Here is a 21,901-nt window from a genome sequence, read left to right as displayed (position 1 = left end):
GTATGAAGACCATGATGCATTAAAAATGATATTGTATGAGAAGATGAAATCTACACTTGAATTCCAGGGCAGCCCGACTGACCCTCCAGTATAATAGACTTCCTTTGAAAGTAATTGGTTCTAGTCCCTTCATTTTAAACAAGGAGACTTAGCAACTGAGATGTGAAGGGCCTTATCCAGGTCTTAGGTAAGCAGTTGCTCTTTGTCTGTGAGGACAGACTTCCATGCTAATCTAGAAATGTTAACTGGCAAAGTGAGCAAGTAGAAAATACAAATTGAAATGCAAGTCTAAATAAATTAGAATTTCTTACCTCTGTTTCCAATGGATACTTGTCCAACATCATTGAATGTTATACATCATCCTCATTTTCAGTCATAAATTCTATTCCTGAGAAAGACCCAAAGCATTTCTATGTTGATCCACAAAATGATCCCTGTAAGACAGGTGGTTGTGACTGTGACAGAAGTATCTAAGGCTTGCACAGTGTTTTTTGCCTTACAGTAGTGTCTCCGGTCATTGAGGAGACTATAGGGAGGAGACCACACTGTAGTCCAAGAGTATAGGTGACCTGAAATATTTAAACATAGTCATGGTAGATATAGTGAGTATATATAACAGAGTTGCTTAGGGTTTCATTTTTCCAAGATTTAATATAACAGTTTATTTTAATTTCTAAGGCACTCAGATGCTAATTATTTGAGAAAGTAATTCAATGATTTATTTAGAGTTAAATTAAAATAAAATAAAATCACCTTGGCTTCATTCATGTCTTTTGAACCTAAAATAGTACATTCTTCAATTAATATAAGGCCACATTCACAAAATTTGATAGTGAGCTTTGTTTTTTCCATTTCAAAAATACTTTGATATACAGAATTGATTGTGCTTGAATTTTGATTTAATCACGGTTAGACAGAGCACTGCAAACAGTTTTCTTGTGGGTAGATTGGTGAGAAAGCCTGTTACCTATATTGCCCTAAGGAATAGTTCAGACAGTCATCAGCCAGTTAATGTATTTTCTAGATTTTGATTGTGGCTTTTTAAATTTTGGTTTTCCCAGGGATGATGATGTGTTGTTTGTGTGTGAAGGAGAACCATTTATTGGTAAGTGACTTTGTTAAATCCCAGCTTTATTTGCCATAATAAAAAACATGAGATGGTAAGTACTTAAAAGGAGCTATATGACTTAACAGAAAAATTAATGATGACCAAACTCACATTCTTTTTTATTCTTCACTTAGTTTATGTCAAATTACACTTATAATTTGAAGTATAATTATTTTCTAGTGTATATATTTCCTCTTTTATATTCCTTTAAGATTTGCTGGATTTATACATTTGTGACATATGTGACATAAGACATGAGAAACAACTATTTACAACTTGACTTTGATAGTGACTGGTAGAAATTCTTCTGGTATATTACTTACTTGTAACCGTGTATTCCCTTGCATAGTGTTTGACAGTTCTTTACTGCTGATCAAATCTTAACACTGAAACCATGACTTGGCTTCAGTGGAAAGAAGACTATATAGTTGAATATCTCAAAAGAAAAGATCTAATACATAAGTAAGCAAATATTCTTTAAAGGTGTTTTATTTTGTCCTTATAATCACCCATGGGCATGTGTTTAAGCATTCTTAAAACATCACAGTCATTGTTTTTGATGAGGGGATTCCTAGAGGCTTTGACTGAGGTAGTAGCCATATTAAAAAGTGTGCTGGGTATAGCTTGCCTTTGATCCTAGCACTTAGGAAGCAGAGGCAGGTGGATCTCTGTGAGTTTTAGGCCAGCCTTTTCCTTAGTGAGCTCCAGGCCAGCCAAGGCTACATTATGATGAGACTCTTGTCTCAAAAAACCAACTAGGAAATTAACATGTAGCCTCTTCTGTCACCACCTTAAACTATGAGACAATCTTTTCTCCATCATTATGTATCCATTGGCTTGACAGGAAGTGGTTACTGGACTGATCGATTGCATACTAGCAATAAACAGTTATTCATCAAGTAATAGTTACACTGGGATTTAGTTCAATGATAGAACCAGTGTCTGCTATGTATGAAAGCCTAAGTTCAATCCCCTAAAGCCAGAAAAAGGCAAAGAGAGGGAAAAAAAGTAACAAAATAAATTCTACTAGGATTTTTGTTTATTCCTGTCTTCTTTTTATTTATTTTTTTTGTGATTATCACATCATACATTTCATTCCCATTCATTTCTCATCCCTTTGTATCTGTTTTTACAGCCCCACCCACCAAAATAAAATAAAATTTAATAGAAAAAAGAAAAAATGGAAAAAAAATCTCATCATGGAAGCTATAGTGTGACTCAGTGAGTCACACTGTAAACCCTTTTGTCCTTATATCTTTACTTGCCAGTGTTCATTGCAAAACATCATTGGTCTGGTTTTAGGCCTCTGGTTTCTACTACCTTATCCATGCTGGACCCTCACCGGAACACCTCTTAGCTATTCTGTTGTTGCCCTGTGTATTGGAGATCCTGCAGCTTTGGCTCTGCAAGACCAGCTCTTTCCTGTGACTTCTTAAACTTAAGAATATTTGATAGATTTTATCCTCTGCATATATTGTTGCCCCAAATGTCTCATCTGCCAGTAAAACCTATTTGTCTTTAAACCTAATCTCATTAGTCTTTATGGTTTCTTCACTCTGTAGTGTCATAGGTATTCAACTTAGTCTTTTTTTTTTTTTTTTTTTTTTTTTTTTTTTTTAACCACAGATTTGAAACATTAAGGTTATGACTGATGTCATGTTCAAGATGCAGCCTGGTATATAATCACTAAAAGGCCTTTTGATGGCTAGAGTTGGATGTATATAAGTAGCTAGAGTTAAAATTCACATGTTATGTTATATAATATATGCTATGAAGTTTAGCCTATAAGATGATATGTTTATGCCATGCAATATGATATAAAATATCTTATGGGTTCATACTGCATCTTTCGGGGTATACCCAGGATTAAGTTTTACTTACTTTCCTCTGTCTTGACTTTGTCTCCTGTCTTCCATATCAGTAATCCTGATTTCCAAGAACACAGAGTGATGGAACATTATTGGTCATCCACTCCATCCCACTCAAAACCACATAAAAATTTCAGAGGAGTAATCATAATGTTCACTATCAATAGGGTCTGCCAACAGCTTAACAGTTTTTGGATAGCCTCTTGCCTTCTTTTTGTTATAAAAGTAGTTTTGTTTAAAAAGTAGTTGTACTTCCGTATTGTCAGAAGGTACATCCATTGTATACTGTCTTTTCTTCTGAAGCTCCATTGACATTTCCCTTTCCAAGGGTACTTAATACTTTCCTTCAGTGCATACACCATTCTCTCCAGTGCCTGCCTGTCTGACACTTAACCTCTAGTAGATTCTTCCCAGAGTCTTTAAGACCAGTTTTCTCCAGCATCATGCATGCTGTAACAGTTTATGGCTCTGTACTTGAAAGTCAGATGTTGAATCACATCAATTTTATCAAATTATAAACTTTAAACATGTACATTTTTGTGAGTTTCACAATAAAGTCTTAGAAAAAAATTGTTGATCCACACTTTGCTTATTTGGGCTATTTGTTCTGACATAAATTGTGGCAACAAAAAAAAAAAAAATCTGGTTATAGCTGGTCATAACCCCAGCACTCGGGAGGCAGAGGCAGGCAGATCTGTGAGTTCCAGACCAGCCTGGTCTACAGAGTGATTTTCAAGACAGCCAGGGCTACATAGAAAAACCCTGTCTCAAAAAACAAAAAAACCAAAACAAAACAAAACAAAAATCTGGTCTTAAGTGACTATTCTTGATCATCAAAGGACTTTTCTCCTCTTAGTCAAGCAGCTTACTAGACTCTTTCTTTGGTTGCATTGTTGTGGCTGTTTGAGCACTTTGATATATTTATGGGGCTTTGCTTTTAGAAATCTTCTATCTTAATAGTTGTTGTTTTTTATATGTCATCTCTAGATCCTCAGACAGATTCTAAACCACCTGGAGGATTACTAGGATCCCACACAGACTGGCTGACATTAAATGTAGGAGGGCGATATTTTACTACAACAAGGTAGGGATGTGTGTGTGTGTGTGTGTGTGTGTGTGTGTGTGTGTGTGTGTTCACGTGTGTCCACAAGCGCATACATGTGTATCTTAAAAGAGTATAACAGAGTAAAAGTGACTATGTACTGTTTCCTTCAATTTTCATACAAGATTTTCAAATGCTTCTTAAGAATATTATGTGATGTGAAACTATTTTTAGCAAGTTTTTTAAGAAAAAAGATTAGATGAAGTTACCTTTCATTCCAGAGAAAGCATAAATAAATAAAGCATCATTTCAGCTTTAAATTTTACTTTTTAGATATAGTAATACACATGGATGGTGCATAGAAGTTAGCAGTATTTCTAGAAACAACAATTTAAATCCATCAGATAATATAAGGTCAAGAATATTGTAATAAAATGTCTTGCTAGTATTTAAATGAAAAGATATTAATGCAGCATTAAATCAAAGGAATTGCCAGATTAGAAGGGATTTTGGCAACTCACTGCACATTTTTGTTTCCCAGCATTGCTCCTACCAGGTTGTAGCATGCATCTCTTTGAGAGAACAGCTGAACTCGTGTACTCTTGACTTAAATATGTTTGTTTATAAAGACACATGGAGAAATCAATTTTTTTCCCTGAATTCTTAGGAGCACTTTAGTGAATAAAGAGCCCGACAGTATGCTGGCGCACATGTTCAAGGACAAAGGTGAGTAGACACACTGTCACTTCCTTGGTGGTCCTTTTTCATCAGAGCTGACTTTGTAGCTATGGAATGGAGTGGAACAATTTTTATGGGAGTAAAGATTTGATGGTATATTATGTGATTTTTTTTTTCCTGCCACAAATTCTGACTATTTTTGTGTATGGGGGGATTTCTCCATTAAAATGATATCACAGGTGTCTGGGGCAATAAGCAAGATCATAGAGGAGCTTTCTTAATTGACCGAAGTCCTGAGTACTTTGAACCCATTTTGAACTACTTACGTCATGGACAGCTCATTGTAAACGATGGCATTAACTTATTGGGTAAGTTTTTCACACATATGCGAGTACTGTAAGTTTGGGAGTGTAGGTATCAGTACAGATAGGTAGTCTTTCTGACCGGTTATCTTTGCTTATATTCATGTAGCTCATGCCTTTTTTATTCACATTCTAAGTGGATTTAGATTCTGTCACAAGGGGCTTTTATAGGTTTGTATTATTTTCTGTGAATGAAATGGGACTTATTACTATATTGAGTAGTATGATCAGAAGGTAAGACAAAGGTTTTGAATCTTGATTGTAGTATTGTTTCAATTTTGCATTTCTTAGAAAATTAGCTTGGGGCAAGTTTCTCTAAGACCCTTTTGAAAAATGAGTATTAAGATTCTCTCAGCCCTACCTGCACCACAGGATGTTTGTGAAGGTTCATGGAAGTTCATCATGATCTAGATGAAACCCAGTAATTTCTATGTAGTGCATATAGAAATTAGCAGGATTGAAATTTCTAGAGGCCGTAGTGATTATGTATTTGAGAGCTTGCAGGTTTCTGTATTAGTTGGCTGTGTATTACAAAGTGAACTACTTTGTATGTGAGTTATAAAGAGAAGATTTATTAACTCACAGCTCTGGAGGTCAAAGCTAAGGTCTGGTGGACTTGACTGGCTCAGCATCTGGTGAGGGCAGCAGACCGTGGCTTAGTGTGGTAGAGCACACAATGGTCATATCTTGATTGTGAGTACAGAGACTTGGGTCCCACATTCCCTCTTGAGGGCATGGCTCCAGTGACTTAAGGACCTGTCGTTAGGCCCTACCTTTTATTGGGTGTGCCATAGTACTCCCCAAGTGAATGAAATTGGCCTGTGTCAGTACTTGCAGTATTGTGGGGAGCATGGCAGTTTGTGGGCCACATGATTGCTCATTGGTGTAGTTACTTCTGCATACCTGCGGAGACAACTTGTTACGGGTTTAATGTGCTGTGTCCCCCACTGGCTTGTGTTGGAACACTTGGCTCCCATGTGGTAGTGCTGATTTAGAAGAAGAGTATGGAATCTTAGTGACGTATAGGTGATATATAGTCTAGCTAGTGAGCTTAGGCCACTGGGGTTTGCATTTGAAAGTACTACCCAGGTTTTTCCTGTCTGCTGCTGAGATACAAACAAGTCTTATTGCTGCTCCAGTCCTATAAGCTGCCTTGTGCACTCTACGTGATGGGTTGTATCCCTGAAAAATGGGAGCCTGAATAAGTGTCTCCTCCCCTTAGGTTGCTGCTGTCTAGTATTTGGCGACAGCAATGATGGAGCTGACCAGTGCATGGTTAAAGAGGGTCGTTTTGGCTCACAGTTTCATAGGATTAAGTCTGAAGTTGCTAAGTTCCATGTGGTTTGGCAGGACATAATGGCAGTAGTAGTGTATGCTAGAAGAGGTACTTAAGTCTCATGGCCTATAGGAAGCAGAGGGTGTGGAGGGGGTGAGGGCCAGGTCTCTTTTGGTTGGGAGCCTAGCCATCTCTCCAGCCCATCTCTCTTAAAGCTATACCTCACTAATTCCTTCCTCCAGTGAGGCCCCACTTCCTAAATTTCAGAACCTTCCAAAATGCTAACACCAACAGCAGATCAACATTCACTGTTTATGTCTGTGGGATCCTTTCACATAACATTCTGCCCTAGGTCCCCAAAGGCTTATTGCAAATTCATTGTCCAGCTTCACAACTTCCTATTCTTATCAGTTGCAACATTGTTCAGAAGCTCAACTCTGTGTGGTGTCCCTACTGAGACGCTAAGCAGTCTCTTAGTTGAAAGCCCCCCGAACAACGAGCCCCCCAAACAATCAAAACTAAAATTGCATACTTTCAAGAATAAGCACCCCTATTCCCAAAGAATTGAAGCACAGAAAAGAGGATAGGGGCTCTGTTGGTTACTCCTCTGTTGCTGTGATAATGACTGAAGCAATTCAGAGAAGGAAGAAAAGTTGATTTGAACTTACAGTTCCAGAGGGAGAATCCATTGTGGCTCATGGCAGGAGGGCATGGCAGCAGACAGCTAGAACAGGAAGCTGAGAGATCTCATTTTCAAACACAGACAAGAGTAGAGAGTGCCCTGGAAATGAGATCAGATTATAAACTCTCAAAGCCGTCCTCCAGCAAGGCACCCTCTTCTAAAGGAGCCACAATTTCTCCAATAGCACCGCCCGCCATCTGGGGAACAAATGTTCAAATACTTGAGCCTATGGAACATTTCCTCATTAACATTTCTCATTCAAATGTAGGAACTAACCGAGCAAGGCAGCCATTAAATCCTTTAGCTCTGTGTTTGACAGCATCTAAGGCGTATAATGTGAACTCCCAAATCTTTAAGTGTCCCCTTCTGTTCTGTGCCCTTTGTTTTGCTCATGGCCTCTCTTCCTGGGCTGGCTTTGCTCACCACTGGCAGCTTTCCTTGGCAGACAGCACCATGTTCCTGAACCTCTAACTGCCTGCTTTTGAAATCTGGACAGAAACCTCTGACCCTAGAATCCTGGAATTTTATATTCATGCAGGAACAGCGTTGTGTGGATATCTACTGCCAGTTCAATGTTAGCTGGGTCCCCTTAGACCAGTGATTCTCAACCTGTGTGTTGCAACCCCCTTTAGGGGTCAAGCCACCCTTTCACATGGGTTGCCTAAGACCATCTGCATATCAGGTATTATGATTCATAGCAGTAGCAAAATCATAGTTATGAAGTAACAGCAAAAATGATTTTATGATTGGGGTTCACCACAACATGCGGACTGCATTAAATGGTCGAACATTAGGAAGGTTAAACCTTAGACTATGGCATGGAGTGTGTGCTGAAAACCTGCATGGCTGGATCTGAGAAAACACTTTGCTCACTGTACCTGTCTTCTCAAAACAAAATTAAGTCAGACCTTTGTGTCCATGATCCCGTGGTGGTGAGTCAGTTCCTGAGAAGTCCACTATTGAAATACTTGATCTCTTTGAGATGGTGCTAATCTCTTCATCCACCTGCCCTCCTCATTTACAAAGTTATATACATTCTTTTTTTTTTTTTTTTTCTGGCCAAAATACTGGTGTTCAAGTCTTCCTTTTATGTTTTGTGCTTCCAGTTCTCAGTAGAAGCCAGGCTGAGTAGCTGCTGCCTGGGATACAGTCTGGATGCTATACTGTCTTGATATTCCCTCCAGCAGGCTAATTAATTAGCCCATTGTTTTAAAACTCAGCCTCACTCAAATTCTTGAGTCATGGACAGAATATGGGAATTCTTTGCCAGGATATATGAATGACTTGTATGCTAACCCAGTAGAATGCTAAGTCTCATGAACTGGTCTTCACTGTCTGTATTCCTACCAGTCTGGTCTTCTGAGCTTCCAGCAGTATTGTTTCTTAAACTTCATGTACCATGCTTTCCCAGACATCCAGGCTCTTCCCACAAATTAGTTCAGAAGTTTACATCCCGGAGGTCAGTAGTTGTCACAGGAACCAGTCACTTCCTCTGAGAGCCATGCTCTGTGTAGTTATCCTCTCATGTCTGTGAGTGAAGAACACTCCTGGATACATGTTATACATCATTTTGAATAAGTACAGTTTCCGCCCAGACATTTTTATAATGTTGCCAGGCCATCTAATACTTTAAAAATAATCGATAGTAATTTTTCTAAGGCAGAAGTAGAGTAGTGGAAAGAGTTCAAGTACAGGTGTTATTGGGGCTAGTGGAAAATAGATGGGTGTCCTTTCAGATGTCTGAATGTGGGGTTTTGTGGATGTTTCTGGATATTGTAAAGTTTAATTCTAAATCTATAATTAGAAAGGAAACCATACCATATTCTCCAACAGGGTCTGATTTACCCAAAAGGTCTTAGTGAACTGAGAGTGAGGCCAAGACAGCCTCTTTATTCTGATTTTTATAAGGATTTATACCTGCATAGCTCCTTGTGGGGGACATAGGGAAGGAGCCCTGCAGCTGGGCAGGGGACATGTGAGTGTGCACCTGAGGCTGGGCGGGGACATGTGACCCAGTGAGTGTGCACCTGAGGCTGGGCGGGGACATGTGACCCCGTGAGTGTGCACCTGAGGCTGGGCGGGGGCATGTGACCCAGTGAGTGTGCACCTGAGGCTGGGCGGGGACATGTGACCCAGTGAGTGTGCACCTGAGGCTGGGCGGGGACATGTGACCCAGTGCGTGTGAACCTGAGGCTGGGCGGGGACATGTGACCCCGTGAGTGTGAACCTGAGGCTGGGCGGGGACATGTGACCCCGTGAGTGTGCACCTGAGGCTGGGCGGGGACATGTGAGTGTGCGCCTGAGGCTGGGCGGGGGCACGTGCCAGGTTGCTTGTGAGTGGGTGCCGCTCTGAGCTTTGCTCTTCAGTTGTATGGTTGGAAATGGAAATTGACTTTCCCAGAGGAGATTATTTTCTTCCTCTCATCTTATTGCTTGGCCTTTCTTATTAGTTTAGAATCAGAAGGGAGGGATTATTCTGTTGGTTTTGTAATTCCTGAGTGAGTTTAGCCACCTGAGTAATAGTCCTCAAGTGGACCATAGAGCTACCTTGTACTCTAATTAGAGTCTTCTAAAGCACATGCAGGTGTGTGCCTGTTTAACCATGCTGAGCAAAGCTTGTGATCCACAAAATCCCCTGTGCCATTTAGAAATAAATTGTAAGTGTCTGAATTACACTTTTGAGTTATTTTGTGAATTTGACTTAAGCTGTTACTCATTTTTATCATTTTCTGACTCACTGTGATATTTATAGCAAACCTAATCAGTTATTCATTCTGTTAATAAAGTAGATGAATTGTTAAGATTAAATGAACTAATTGTTTTTAATTTGATTCACAGTAAAGTCATTTGATTCTCAGTAAAGTCACCACTAAATTGATTATTGTTATATAGTGTTAAGATTTTTTGCTAATGGCTTACTTAACTACCATCAGAATCTAGAAATGTGCCAAGATTTTGTTGTAATTATTAGCTTTCTGGTTTTTTTTGTTTTTTTTTTTTTTTTTTTTCTTTTCTTTTTTTTTCTTTTTTCAGTCTCACAGTATAACCCAGACTTTCTGGAAAACTCTGTTCCAGACTGTCCCCCAACCTTGGATCCTCCTGTGTCCAATCCCAAGTGATGAGAGTATATCCAAATCTGCCTCATAAAAAAACATGTTTTCAAAATATTTTTCAACATTCTGTAGGAGCATTCTAAACCACAACTTGTTGCTATTGACGAAGCTTCTTCTCTTTAACTAGGGAAGACGATTCAACCAGTAAAATGCTTGCCTTGTAAGTGTCAGGACTCAAATTTGATTAACTGGAGTAGGTTAATGGTCCACTTAAGAAGTTGGGCACGGAAGCCTGAGCTTGTAGTCCCAGCAAGAGCTGAGACAGGAGGAGGAGCCTTAGACACTAGATGCAGAGCTCTCTCAGCCTGCTGAGTGAGGTTTCAGGCAAATGAGAGACACTCTCTCAAACAAAAGGTGGTCAGCACCTGAGAAAGTGGCGCTTAAGCTTGTCCTTAGGTTTCACCCATGTGTACACACAAGCACACACATACACAGATAAGCAAATAAGCCAACTTGTGGAGTCTCAACACTATTGTGAGAGCTTAACAGGAAAAAAAAGTTACATAAATATCAAAATGAATCCTTCTGTTTGCCAGTCACATGCTTTGTATTTTGCTAGGTGTGCTAGAAGAAGCCAGGTTTTTTGGTATTGACTCACTGATTGAACACCTAGAGGTGGCCATAAAGGTGAGAATTTATCTTGATCAATATTACATTCATCCTACTCATCACCCCAAAGACCCCATTGATTTTTTTTTTTTTTTTTTTTAACTATCTTTTTGAAGAATTCCCAACCACCAGAGGATCACTCACCTATATCTCGGAAGGAATTTGTTCGATTTCTGCTGGCCACTCCAACGAAGTCAGAGCTGCGATGCCAGGTAACTGAAGCCAGTGGTTCACTGCATGGCCGAGGCACATCTGCAGACCTAATAGTGGTTCCATGATCTTTCTGAGCATCCTTTTTTTAAAATGCAAGATGCAGTTTAATTATGATCTGTGGCTTTGATTTAATTGCAGAAGAGATGGAATAACCTTTTTTTTTTATTGTTGTAATTGTGCTTTGTGTAGCAGTCCTTGAGTAACATGGGAAATGTAGCAGTTTTTGAAGTTTGTGCGCACAGTTACCATATGTATAGTTGGTGAGTGGCAGACACTTTTGAGTTTTAAAGCATTACAGATTTTGAAGACACCACAGTATGCATCTTTACTCCCCTTAAATAAGATGACTGAATTTTAGAATTAGTAAAATGATTGCTGTCCAGTTTATCACAGTAGTGGCTATCAGCAGGTATATGACAGACTATGGTCCCACTCTAGGATGTCCACCCTTCAGTGTACTGTAGCCAGCTTTATGCTAATATGTGGAGATACGATTTCTTTTATGAGAACCCATGAAATCCATGAACACCATGTACTCTCAGTTCTGCTTGTTTATGCTGATAATAAATTCCAAGTGATGGAAAAGGCCAATGGCTTCCGAAAATCTCAGTGCTTAGTTACCATAATTAAACTCAGTTCAGACAGCCAGTTCCAGCATCATGACAGTCTGCTTTTTAATTCCAGGGCTTAAACTTCAGTGGTGCTGATCTTTCCCGTTTGGACCTTCGATATATTAACTTCAAAATGGCCAATTTAAGCCGATGCAACCTCGCACATGCAAATCTCTGCTGTGCTAATCTTGAACGAGCTGATCTTTCTGGATCAGTGCTTGACGTAAGAATCGATGTTCTTTAGTCATAAGGAAAATTAAAATTTAGTTTGTTGAGTATTCTCAAAAGCAGGAATTGTATGTTTCTTACAGAATGTTTACTTCAACACAGATAGTTGACTGTGTGGCTGACACTAGAGAGTCTAAAGGTGAAATGGGTTGATTTTATTCATATTCTTTGTGAAATATAGACCTAAAAGGTTAAATTCTGAAATGAGGTCCTGAGCTCCCCTAGGTAGGAAACTAAATTTGTCAGAACTTGTATTACTTGCCAACTTACATGTAAATCCAGAAAGAACGTGAAATCCATTAAGCCTCATTTGTGAATGGGAAGGTAATGACTAGAAATATCTGGAGGAGGGGTCTAAACTGGGTGTGGTGGACATTCTGGAAGTTAGCATCTTGATGGTGCTCTTCCCTTTTCTACATATATGTGAACATGTGTATATATGTTTTGCATGTTAATGTATTTAGTAGTTATCTGAATTATTCTGGGATTAGAGGATACATAAAGAGCCAATAACAAATTCTTTATCTCAGGGTTCTAGTCTGTTTTGTTAATTAATTGCACCAGGTATAGCATTTTGCTTTTGATAGTCATTTATTGGTTTTGCTCATTAGTTCAGCCTGTTTACCACAACTTCTATATCAACTCTAATGAAAAAACAAAGCCAATACACAATTTGAATACTGCTGCTCTCTCTGTTCTACCTCAGGCTGAATGGTCCAGTTTCAAAATAGGCAGAAGACATAGACTAACAGCATAAAGACAAGTTTCAAGGAGTTAGCCTTCATTGAAATGTTGGAAGACTGCTTGGTTTGGGTAGGGAAAGAAAAAGATAAAGACAGATTCAGTCACTTCAAAATAACGGTTTAATTTTGATCTGTTTAATTAAGGTATTTTTATGAACTGAGACATAATGTTCTCTGTATACTAGGACTCAAGATTCTCATTCTGCCTACATTAAATAGTGGATGCGAAGGCCAGTATATAAAGTGAATTGTTATAGGAATATACGTTAATTACTGCTAATAAAAGTGGTTTATATCGAGGAGTGGTGCTAAGTTGTAAGCTATGAGGGTCAAAGCTAACTTCTCACTGCCTTTGGCATTTGAAGGTGGCCATTGATTAATAGCCACGAATATTACAATGTCCATAAAACATGGTATGTGTTGAGCATTCTGCCTCAAAGGGTGCCCTTAGGGCTCCCACTTTTTGTTGAACTTCTCACCCAGTTTATAATTTTGCTTCTTTCCATCAAAGTCCCTGAACCTTTATGGAGATACCCTCCACTTTGACTGTAAACCATAGGTGGTCCCTGTTGCCATCACTGTTGAGGAGTCGATACCTTGCATCATGCCAAGGGTGTTTCTTCTGCATCCTTTGCCGGTTTTTTACTTATCTGGCTCCACAAACGCAGATGATTCACTCTTGTCTCCACAGCATATTCCCAGTACAGCCTTGTGCATTGATGGGAACCTAGAGTACCAAGGACTGGAATTCTTGCTTAGTTTGATCTTGTTTTATAGGCTGATAATCTGTAGCCTAGAGACTTGCCAAAGGCCAGGAACCAGTTATTAGAGTGGGTACTAGAATCTAAAATGTGCTTTCTTTGTATTTATTTTTCTTTTTAAGAGTACTGTTTTATTTGGAAAATACCAAGTATTTATAAAATTTAATAATGCAATGAATCACCATTTTATCTTTGGCCATTAACCTTAGCAAACACTAACTAGCATACAGTCAACTTTCTTTTATTTGTACTTCACCACAGAATATTTTACACAGCACATTACTTCAATATATATGTGTGTGTGTGCTCAAAATACATAGAATTTTATCTCTTAAAGATAAATGTCACTTAAGAAGTATATCATATATTTTTAAAATAACAGTAAATGACATAACTGGTTTCACCAAAACACATTGCCTCTCTTGATAATGCAAGACAGTTCTTATAACTATAGTGCTGGTGTTAACTAGCTGAATTGCACATTCTCAGAAATGATAACCTGAAGTGTTGCATGGTTAAAGATGGAAAATTTTACCATAATTTCTCCTGTATTTCCTATTTCATGAGATCCTAGAACACAGCCCTGGATGTAGACTTTTACTGTAGAATTACCTGGGAAATCTGGGTATAATTCATATGTCTTATTTAGGAGTATTAATAGAGAAAAAAGCAAAAGCAGTGACATTCAATTGCATATCTCATGATATGTATGTATATATATATATATATATATACATATATATATATAGTCATCCTTTAGTTATTTTGATCTCTTAATGTCCTTATCATACCATATACCTTGGCAGACCTTCCCTACTTCCTCATTAGGGTCCAGGCATGGAAAGATGGGAGTAAGCAAGTATTTATCCTTTGGCGGTCGGTGGAATGACCTCTGTCTTGTTTCCTTTTACTGGAAGTGACTATAAGCTGAGTTGAGTAAAACTGCACCTATAAAACAAAGATACTCCTTGATAAGTATGGTTATAACTTGATCAGTCTTAGGATTTTACACAAAAAACAATTATCATATATATTCTGCATTGTAAATTTTAACACACTCAGCTTGTTTTGATTGTCACAATTATGAAGAAGCATTTAATATCAACTTTACAGAGACACCTGTCATTTTGATAAGTACTTCATATACTGCAGTCCTTGAAAGCAATGACTTAACACTTAAACTCACACATGAGTTTCTCACGCTCTGCTCTCCTTGTTGTGCGTTGTGCTCAGGGTTGGAAATGCCATAGAGCAGTGGTTGACACAGAGAGACTAAGGAACAGGTAGTTAGTGTTGTATAGATAAGTAATGGGGCAAATGGTGGCATTAATGTCCTGGCTTCTGGAATGGGATGCCAAGAATGTCTTTTTTTTTTTTTTTTTTTTTTTTTTTTATTCCTTTCATGATTAGGAAAAGGAACTCTATCCCCTGAGTTTATGTCTTCCTCTTTTTACTTACATTTTGAACATTATTTTGTGATGTCTATGGGTATTTATAAAGATAGAAATAGTCTGTCATAGTTCAGATTGCACAGCTTTATCTGAAGTCATTTTCTATGCAAAGTGGACTTGGTGTTTATTTCTTTTAATGTAGTTCTTTCAAAAGTTCTCAGTTCTTACTGGGTTTCATTAAGGGCATCTTCAGGATAAACAGAAAATAACGAATTGCAGATGTGTTGACTTGAGCCTTTCCTATTAATTTCTTTCTTATTGCTTGCACAGATATTATCAAGTTTAACCCTTATAGCCGGGACTCTTGTGTTCACAGTGTGCAAATCTCCAGGGGGTCAAGATGCTCTGCTCAAACGCAGAAGGCGCATCCCTGAGGCTCTGTAATTTTGAGGATCCTTCCGGTCTTAAAGCCAACTTAGAGGGTGAGAGCCTTTCTGCCTGTTCCTACCTAGAAGGAAACCATTAACTAAAAGTTGTTGTTAGAGGTGAAACATGAAGGCTGTGGGTGGAGCTTCCTCTGAGGCCATAACTGGAGAGTCGCTTTACTAGGGTCCCAGTCAGTTAAATATCAGTGTCTGAACTTTCAAAGAGAATAAAATATTCTTATGTTGACAAAAATGAAGAATTTCAGTTTACCCTGCAGTATGTTTCGTTGTTTGTGAATTGGGCATTTAATTTACTTGGATTTAGGTGACATGGTGCTTGTCTCCCTGATCATGATTTTACAGAAGCATGTTAGAAAAATGCTAATTATCAAAAGACAATATTGATTTCTCTCCTCAAAAGTATTGTTCAAATGTTTCATTTCATGCCATAAGAAAATAAATTGTCGGGGCTGGAGAGATGGCTCAGAGATTAAGAGCACTCGCTGCTCTTCCAGAGGACCTGAGTTCAATTCCCAGCAACCACATGGTGGCTCACAACCATCTATAATGAGATCTGGTGTCCTCGTCTGGCTTGCAGGCCACTGTATACATAATAAACAAAATCCTTAAAAAAAGAAGAAAGAAAAATAAAAGAAATTGCCACCATTGAAGACTATATTACAAGTTGGGTAAAAGACAGATTTCAATTTTATTTCCAAAAGTTGTGGGGTCTTGTCTCATTCTGCTCCCTTAAATCATCTTGAACTTTTTGTTTTCAGTGGTTAACTGTAACTATTTTCATGGTAAACTCCTCCAAACCTTGGGTTTTGCAGGTGCTAATCTGAAAGGCGTGGATATGGAAGGAAGTCAGATGACAGGAATTAACCTGCGAGTTGCCACCTTAAAAAATGCAAAACTGAAGAACTGTAATCTCAGAGGGGCAACACTGGCAGGAACCGACTTGGAGGTGAGGCCCCAGTCTCTGAGGGGTTTAATGATGAGAGTTACTGAAATTGTGAAGTGCCACTTAGCATGGCAGGGTTGCTGGAAGGCTATTGCCCTTTCCATTGTTTATTCTGAAGGTGGGCATGGAGACTCATACCTGTAATCCCAGCTGAAGTGGGAGGATTGGGATTGTGAGCCTAGACTGGGATAAACAGTAAGACCCCACACCCCTCCTTCCTCCCAAGAAACGGGGTAGCGGGGGAGTCATTTGTTTGTTGAATGACTGAGGTCTGGCGTTAAATCTGATGTGTTATCTAAGTGCAAGTACCACTTCAGATGTGGAGGGAGACTAATGAGATGCTCAGCCAGCCTGGATTTCATTTGTCTCTGTTTTCTTGAATCTTGCTCAAGCATACACTACATTTTTCATAAATTTTAATTCCAAACAGAATTTAACAGGCCAGATTATTTCTTAAACTACTTGAAAAAATGTAAATCATTTCAGGGTTTAACATTAAGTTCAGGAAAAGCCCTTTGTAACCTGGCATCATGTTCAGTTTGAATCTCAGCTTGAGATTTTTAATTTTGTCTATTATTTTTCATAAGACCTGTATTCTATATGTCTTCTTGGTATATAAATTTAGGTAGCTTGTTTGTTTGCATATAAGAACTCCTATTATGTAGCTCAGGCTATATATGATGTGCTTATCTCAGCCCCCGCAAATGCTGGAATCATAGGTGTGTGCCTCCATACCTGGCTACGTGGCTGTTGTCTACATAGTGCTGCCAAATGCTACTTTCCGCATTGAGGGGTGTGCGTGTATCTGTGGTGTTGACTACACAGGCTAACTAACCACATAGTTATTGAACATTTGAATTTGGTACAACCGAGACACTGTTCTAAAGAAAATTACTTCCTTTTAATTCATTTAAACTTAAATAGCTACATGTTTCTGGTAGCTGTGTTTTATTGAACAACATGACATGTGGCACAGATAGAATTGTATGTGAGAATTTAGATTACTGTGGACTTTTTGTTTTGTTTTTTTCACCTTGATTTCTTGATAGTTCTTAGGATTAGAGCAGCAAACCCCTTTAAAGGCAAAAGGAACTGACTTTGCACCATTAATATAGTCCTTTCAATTATTTCTATTTATGTTTATAAGTGCTTTGCTTACTACATATGCCATATGCATGCCTGGTGCCCATGGAGGTCAGAGGAGGGCATTCAGTGAATCCCTTGACCTTGAGTTCCAGATCATTGTGAGCTGCCATGAATACTGGGAAAAGTATTTAACTGGGTGCTTGCTTATGCTTTCAGAGGCTTAGTCCATTATCATGGCAGGGAGCATGGTGGCAGGCAGACATGGTGCTGGAGAAGTCACTGAGAGCTACATCCTGATCCTATAAGCAGAGGGAGGTTGGAGTGAGAGCATACCTGGCATGGGCTTTTCAGATTTCAGAATCCACCCCTAGTCACATACTTCCTCCAACGAGGTCACACCTTCCAGTCCTCCTAATCCTTTCAAACAGCTCTACTCCCTGGTGATTGAGCACTGAAATATGTGAGCCTGTGGGGGTCATTCACAACACCACAGTGTATTAGTAGAAGTATTTCAAAAGTAGGAACAATTGGAACTATTGTGCCATGCTGAGAGCTCATTTTATGGGGAACCAAGTCTGATCCTAAATCACTTGAGCTCCAAAAATCTTGTTTTGTCTTACAGAACTGTGATTTGTCTGGGTGTGACCTCCAGGAAGCCAACCTGAGAGGTTCCAACGTGAAGGGTGCCATATTTGAAGAGATGCTGACACCATTACATATGTCTCAGAGTGTCAGATGAGAATGGCAAGAGCTGGAGGAAGATGTCCCTGATGAAAACGCGTCCTTATTTTATTTCTCCATCCATCGAATTGTCTAGAGGAGATAACACTGTATGGGAATTAGAGGCAAACGCTTGTTCCCAGAGGTGCATAAGGGGAAACTATTGACTGTCCCCCACATTGTGACTATAACAGAAGAACACTCTGTTTATAGATGTAGGGAAAGTAGATCATGCTGCTGCATTTTGAGTGGAGTTGGGGCATTTGTCTGGTTTCTGACCAGGAGAAGTATCTATTATATTTGCTTTTATATAGGCACTGTGTGGAAGTACCATCTTGGTTTACAATGCATTTGAGAATTTTAATTTATGAAAAGCACAATATATGCAAATATATTTATTAAACATCTAGATGCAGTAAGGATGTTTAAATTGTTAGACGTCTTGAAAATTGAAGAATTGTTGAGGTTTATAAATAGCTTTAGTGATGCCTTCCCTCTTCAAATCCTTATCACCATGTGAGTATGGTGAGGGTAAGACTCCCTATGGCTCTTTTCAGATTCCTTTCTATAATGTTTACTTTTTAAGAAAAAAAATGAGTAGCTAAATTTGAGTCCTATTCTGTTCTCCCAATTTGAGGCAGGATGGAAGGAAAGACCTTGTATATGGCTCTGCAGGAGAAGGAAGGGTCCACCAGTCGCTGCAGCTGTCCAGTGAGCGTGCCTCAGCTTTGTTATGGGCGAGTTCCATTCAGCACCAGATTAGGCTGCTCTGTCCATTCATAGTCCAGTTCTTGTGCTCAGGTATCACAAGCATAAGAAGATGCTTCAGAACCAAAATACCAACCTGTATCCTCAGCACAGTTCATGTAATGCCAAGTAGTTTATACAAGACCAGCTTAAAATATTTCATCTAAATCCAGTGCAGTTGGAACTAAAAGTATGAATAAATCCTGCAGAGTGGCCTATAAGAAGATAACTTTAGATAATTATAGCTAAATCCCTACAGTGGGGACCAAGGAATTCTAAACTGATGGTTTAATTATAGCCACCAAAAAAAGATGATGAATAAAAAGCATTTGGATAGTATAAGCTGCAATATCAGTTAGTAACTGTGGCTCTTAATTTAAAAAAATATTTTCTGTTGTCTTGTTTCTTGAATGAAATTTTAGTCCAGTTTCCTTGAGTTATTATCTGCACAACAGCAGCAGCAGCAGGGCCTTCTTAGTGGGGTGTCCCAGTGTCCTTACGTGTTTTCTAAGAGCAGGGATATAAGCTGTGTCCAAATGGGTTCTACATCCGACAGACTGGTCTGTGTGAGGTAGTGAATCATCACAGGTGACCTTGCCTCCTCCAGGAGAGTGGAACATTTTCATTATTCTGTAGCTTATTCTTCTACCTACATATGCAAAGCTTTCCTTCACAGTAAAGGGCTCACGTGCACAATGGGAGGAGAGTGCTCCTTTACAGGGACAGGAGAGCAACTTTGAAAATGAATTATTTTCTTTGCGTTATTATTTTTACCAAGACAGAGAAGTATTGTATTGAGAGATACCTATTTTCATAATCAATATGTGCCTAAATTATATTTAACTCATTTCACTGCACTCTATTTTCAATAATTATAGACTGTGTCCGTTCACTGAATGGTCCTCTGCAGACGGACCTGAGACTGCAGAGGGAGCTGGAAGATGGAAACAGGCTGTGCTTGGGAACTGCGGGTTTCAGATCTGATGTAAACCGCATTAATAAACGGTGTGGAATGCTGACAGGCTGCTTCTGCTCTTGATTTCGAAAGTCAACCCTTCCTACATTTCCCACAGTTTTTCATGATGGTGCATGCAGGAGCGAGCTGCACGGTGCTCTTAATGGGTTCGTTTTATTGGAAAAGCCAGTAGAGCAGATTCAAGTCTTGGGCGTGGTTTCATGATCCCCTTTTCAGAGACTACCAGGCCACAGCACTTTTGGTTCTCCACTGAGGAAGACAGCCAGTGATTCGTGTCACTCTCTAGCTCATAAGTATCACTGTTCATTTGCTGGGCAAGAAATATGGTTTTCCTGATGTCTAGGAGAGAGATTTCTAAGAAAGGGAGGAGTTCCAAATAGTAAAACTTACATTATCCCTGGTGGTGGTCATGTGGGTACGGGTTCATATAGAGCCTTGTGAGAGGGCTGTAGAAAGGTTCTCAGCCTACATCAGTTAGATGGCTTCCATTGATAGCACTCAGTTCTCCACTCAAGTAACTATCTAAGGCATTATGTGTTAGTCTCTGATATGGCCAAGTTCCTCAGCAACCCTTTGAAGGGATTTTGAATGAGAAATGCCATAAAGTCATTAATAGGATGGCTTTCTTTAGTAATCAAGACCTATTTTATCCACTTCATTTTATGAATGCTATTTATGTCATAAGCCAGCCCCCAGGTCAGCTTTAAATCATGTTTTATACATGAAAAAAACTCTAGAATTATATTAAATTACCCAAGGAAGTAGTATCTTTAAAATGAAAAGCATCAAACTACAAAGAAAAATGGTTACATTATTTCAGGATAAAGCATGTTCCCCAAGGCTTCATTCTCAGACCTTTCAGTGCCTGGCTTAGTGGTGTGAGCTACAGTTAGCCCCACAGGCCTCCTGCTGAGATTTTACATTAGGGCAAAAAGGAGGTTGTTCACCTGTCATTCAGGAAGGTACAGAATCATTGTGATCATTTTGAGCTATTTGTTCAAAATGAAGTAGTTTTCTCCTATAAAACGTTCTTTTGGATTTAGAAAAGAAAATTGTGACAATTATAAAGTCCAATTACTTAAACCCAGCTGATCAATTTCAGATCTTAGGTAAATTGGCTTAAGCATGCACTCCTGAGAGATCTAAAAGTCTATCTCTACATCTCAAAACCTCACAGATCGCATAATGGCTTTAATGGCTTATTTGGTACTGTAGAAAGTAGGACAGATTTGGTTTTTGTCTTTAGGCTCTGTGTGACCTGAGACAAGACTAAGTGTACTTAGGCCAGGGCATATCTGATATTTTCCATCTGTGTTTCCGTCTTCATAAATATTGTTGAAATTTTTAAAAATCAATATAGCCACATTGAGGTTCGCTGACAACAGGGCTCCCACGTCTTTATCACTCTGTTAGGTCCAGCCAAATGCCAGCTCCCTCTACCCCCCTTTGGGTAACACTCAGAAACACATCTCTAATACACAAAATACAATGGACAGTTTGAAGTAAAATTGTTTAAACTTCAGGAATTCCTATTGAAAAATCACGTCACTTGCATAGTCCAGTGAGATGAGTCATGTTCCATACTTTGTGTCAGAGTAGCAAGTTAGTGAAGGAACCTAAATGAAGTGATAGTCACTGAAGTCACTCTTCTGTACCCAGTCATAAGGATGGGCAGGTAACACCTGAGAAGCCAATGGCTTTTACCTAGGCCTGCTATTATTACTTGTTACTAGAAACCCTTGCAAATGGAATTATTTCAGAGAATACTGGGCAATGACTGCTGGGGTTAGCATCCTACCAGTGATGTTGCCAATCTCAACTGTGTAATGATCAAATACCATGTTATTTTTAAAGCATTTTGCAGCTTAGGTAGTGTAACAGATTTTACAATGTCTTGTACATAGAGGTTTTCATTCTTTATGAGTTAAAATAACCTTGGAAGCTGAAATCGAGGCGGGGTCTGCCAAACCTGCTTAAAAGGCCCTTTATTCATTTAGCAACTCAGTGAAATCCATGTGTGTTGAATGCTGACTAGATGCAAAGAGTCATTAACAGGCAAGAAGCAGAGGACTGACTTTCATGGGTTATAGATAGGTAAAAATAGGAAGTTTTATCCCTTTGTGTGTGTGTGTGTGTGTGTGTGTGTGTGTGCCACACAGCATGTCAGCATGTGTGTAGAGGTCAGAGGACACCTTGAGAGAATTAGTCCTCTTATTCCACCTTGTGGGACCCTGGGATGGAACTCATATCATCAGAATTGATAGCAACCTCTACCCACTGAGCCATCTCACCAGCCCT

General features: G+C 39.1%; 1 protein-coding gene across 1 annotated transcript in view; it reads left to right on the top strand.

The window, feature by feature from the left end:
• Kctd9 (potassium channel tetramerization domain containing 9) overlaps positions 1 to 19,646 on the top strand; it is a 29,188-nt gene extending 9,542 nt beyond the window's left edge. The window contains exons 3-12 of the mRNA XM_051195462.1: positions 1,062 to 1,105; positions 3,964 to 4,060; positions 4,686 to 4,744; positions 4,936 to 5,064; positions 10,689 to 10,756; positions 10,855 to 10,950; positions 11,636 to 11,785; positions 15,062 to 15,167; positions 15,944 to 16,077; positions 17,783 to 19,646. Coding sequence (XP_051051419.1) covers positions 1,062 to 1,105; positions 3,964 to 4,060; positions 4,686 to 4,744; positions 4,936 to 5,064; positions 10,689 to 10,756; positions 10,855 to 10,950; positions 11,636 to 11,785; positions 15,062 to 15,167; positions 15,944 to 16,077; positions 17,783 to 17,899 — 1,000 coding nt within the window. The 3' untranslated portion in view covers positions 17,900 to 19,646. The remainder of the gene's footprint in view (positions 1 to 1,061; positions 1,106 to 3,963; positions 4,061 to 4,685; positions 4,745 to 4,935; positions 5,065 to 10,688; positions 10,757 to 10,854; positions 10,951 to 11,635; positions 11,786 to 15,061; positions 15,168 to 15,943; positions 16,078 to 17,782) is intronic.
• Positions 19,647 to 21,901: the final 2,255 nt, after the last annotated feature.

Source organism: Phodopus roborovskii, unplaced genomic scaffold (assembly GCF_943737965.1).
Source record: "Phodopus roborovskii unplaced genomic scaffold, PHOROB, whole genome shotgun sequence".
Lineage (NCBI taxonomy): Eukaryota > Metazoa > Chordata > Mammalia > Rodentia > Cricetidae > Phodopus > Phodopus roborovskii.
The sequence above is the reverse complement of the archived record's forward strand: the minus strand, read 5'-3'. Positions and strand labels throughout refer to the sequence as shown.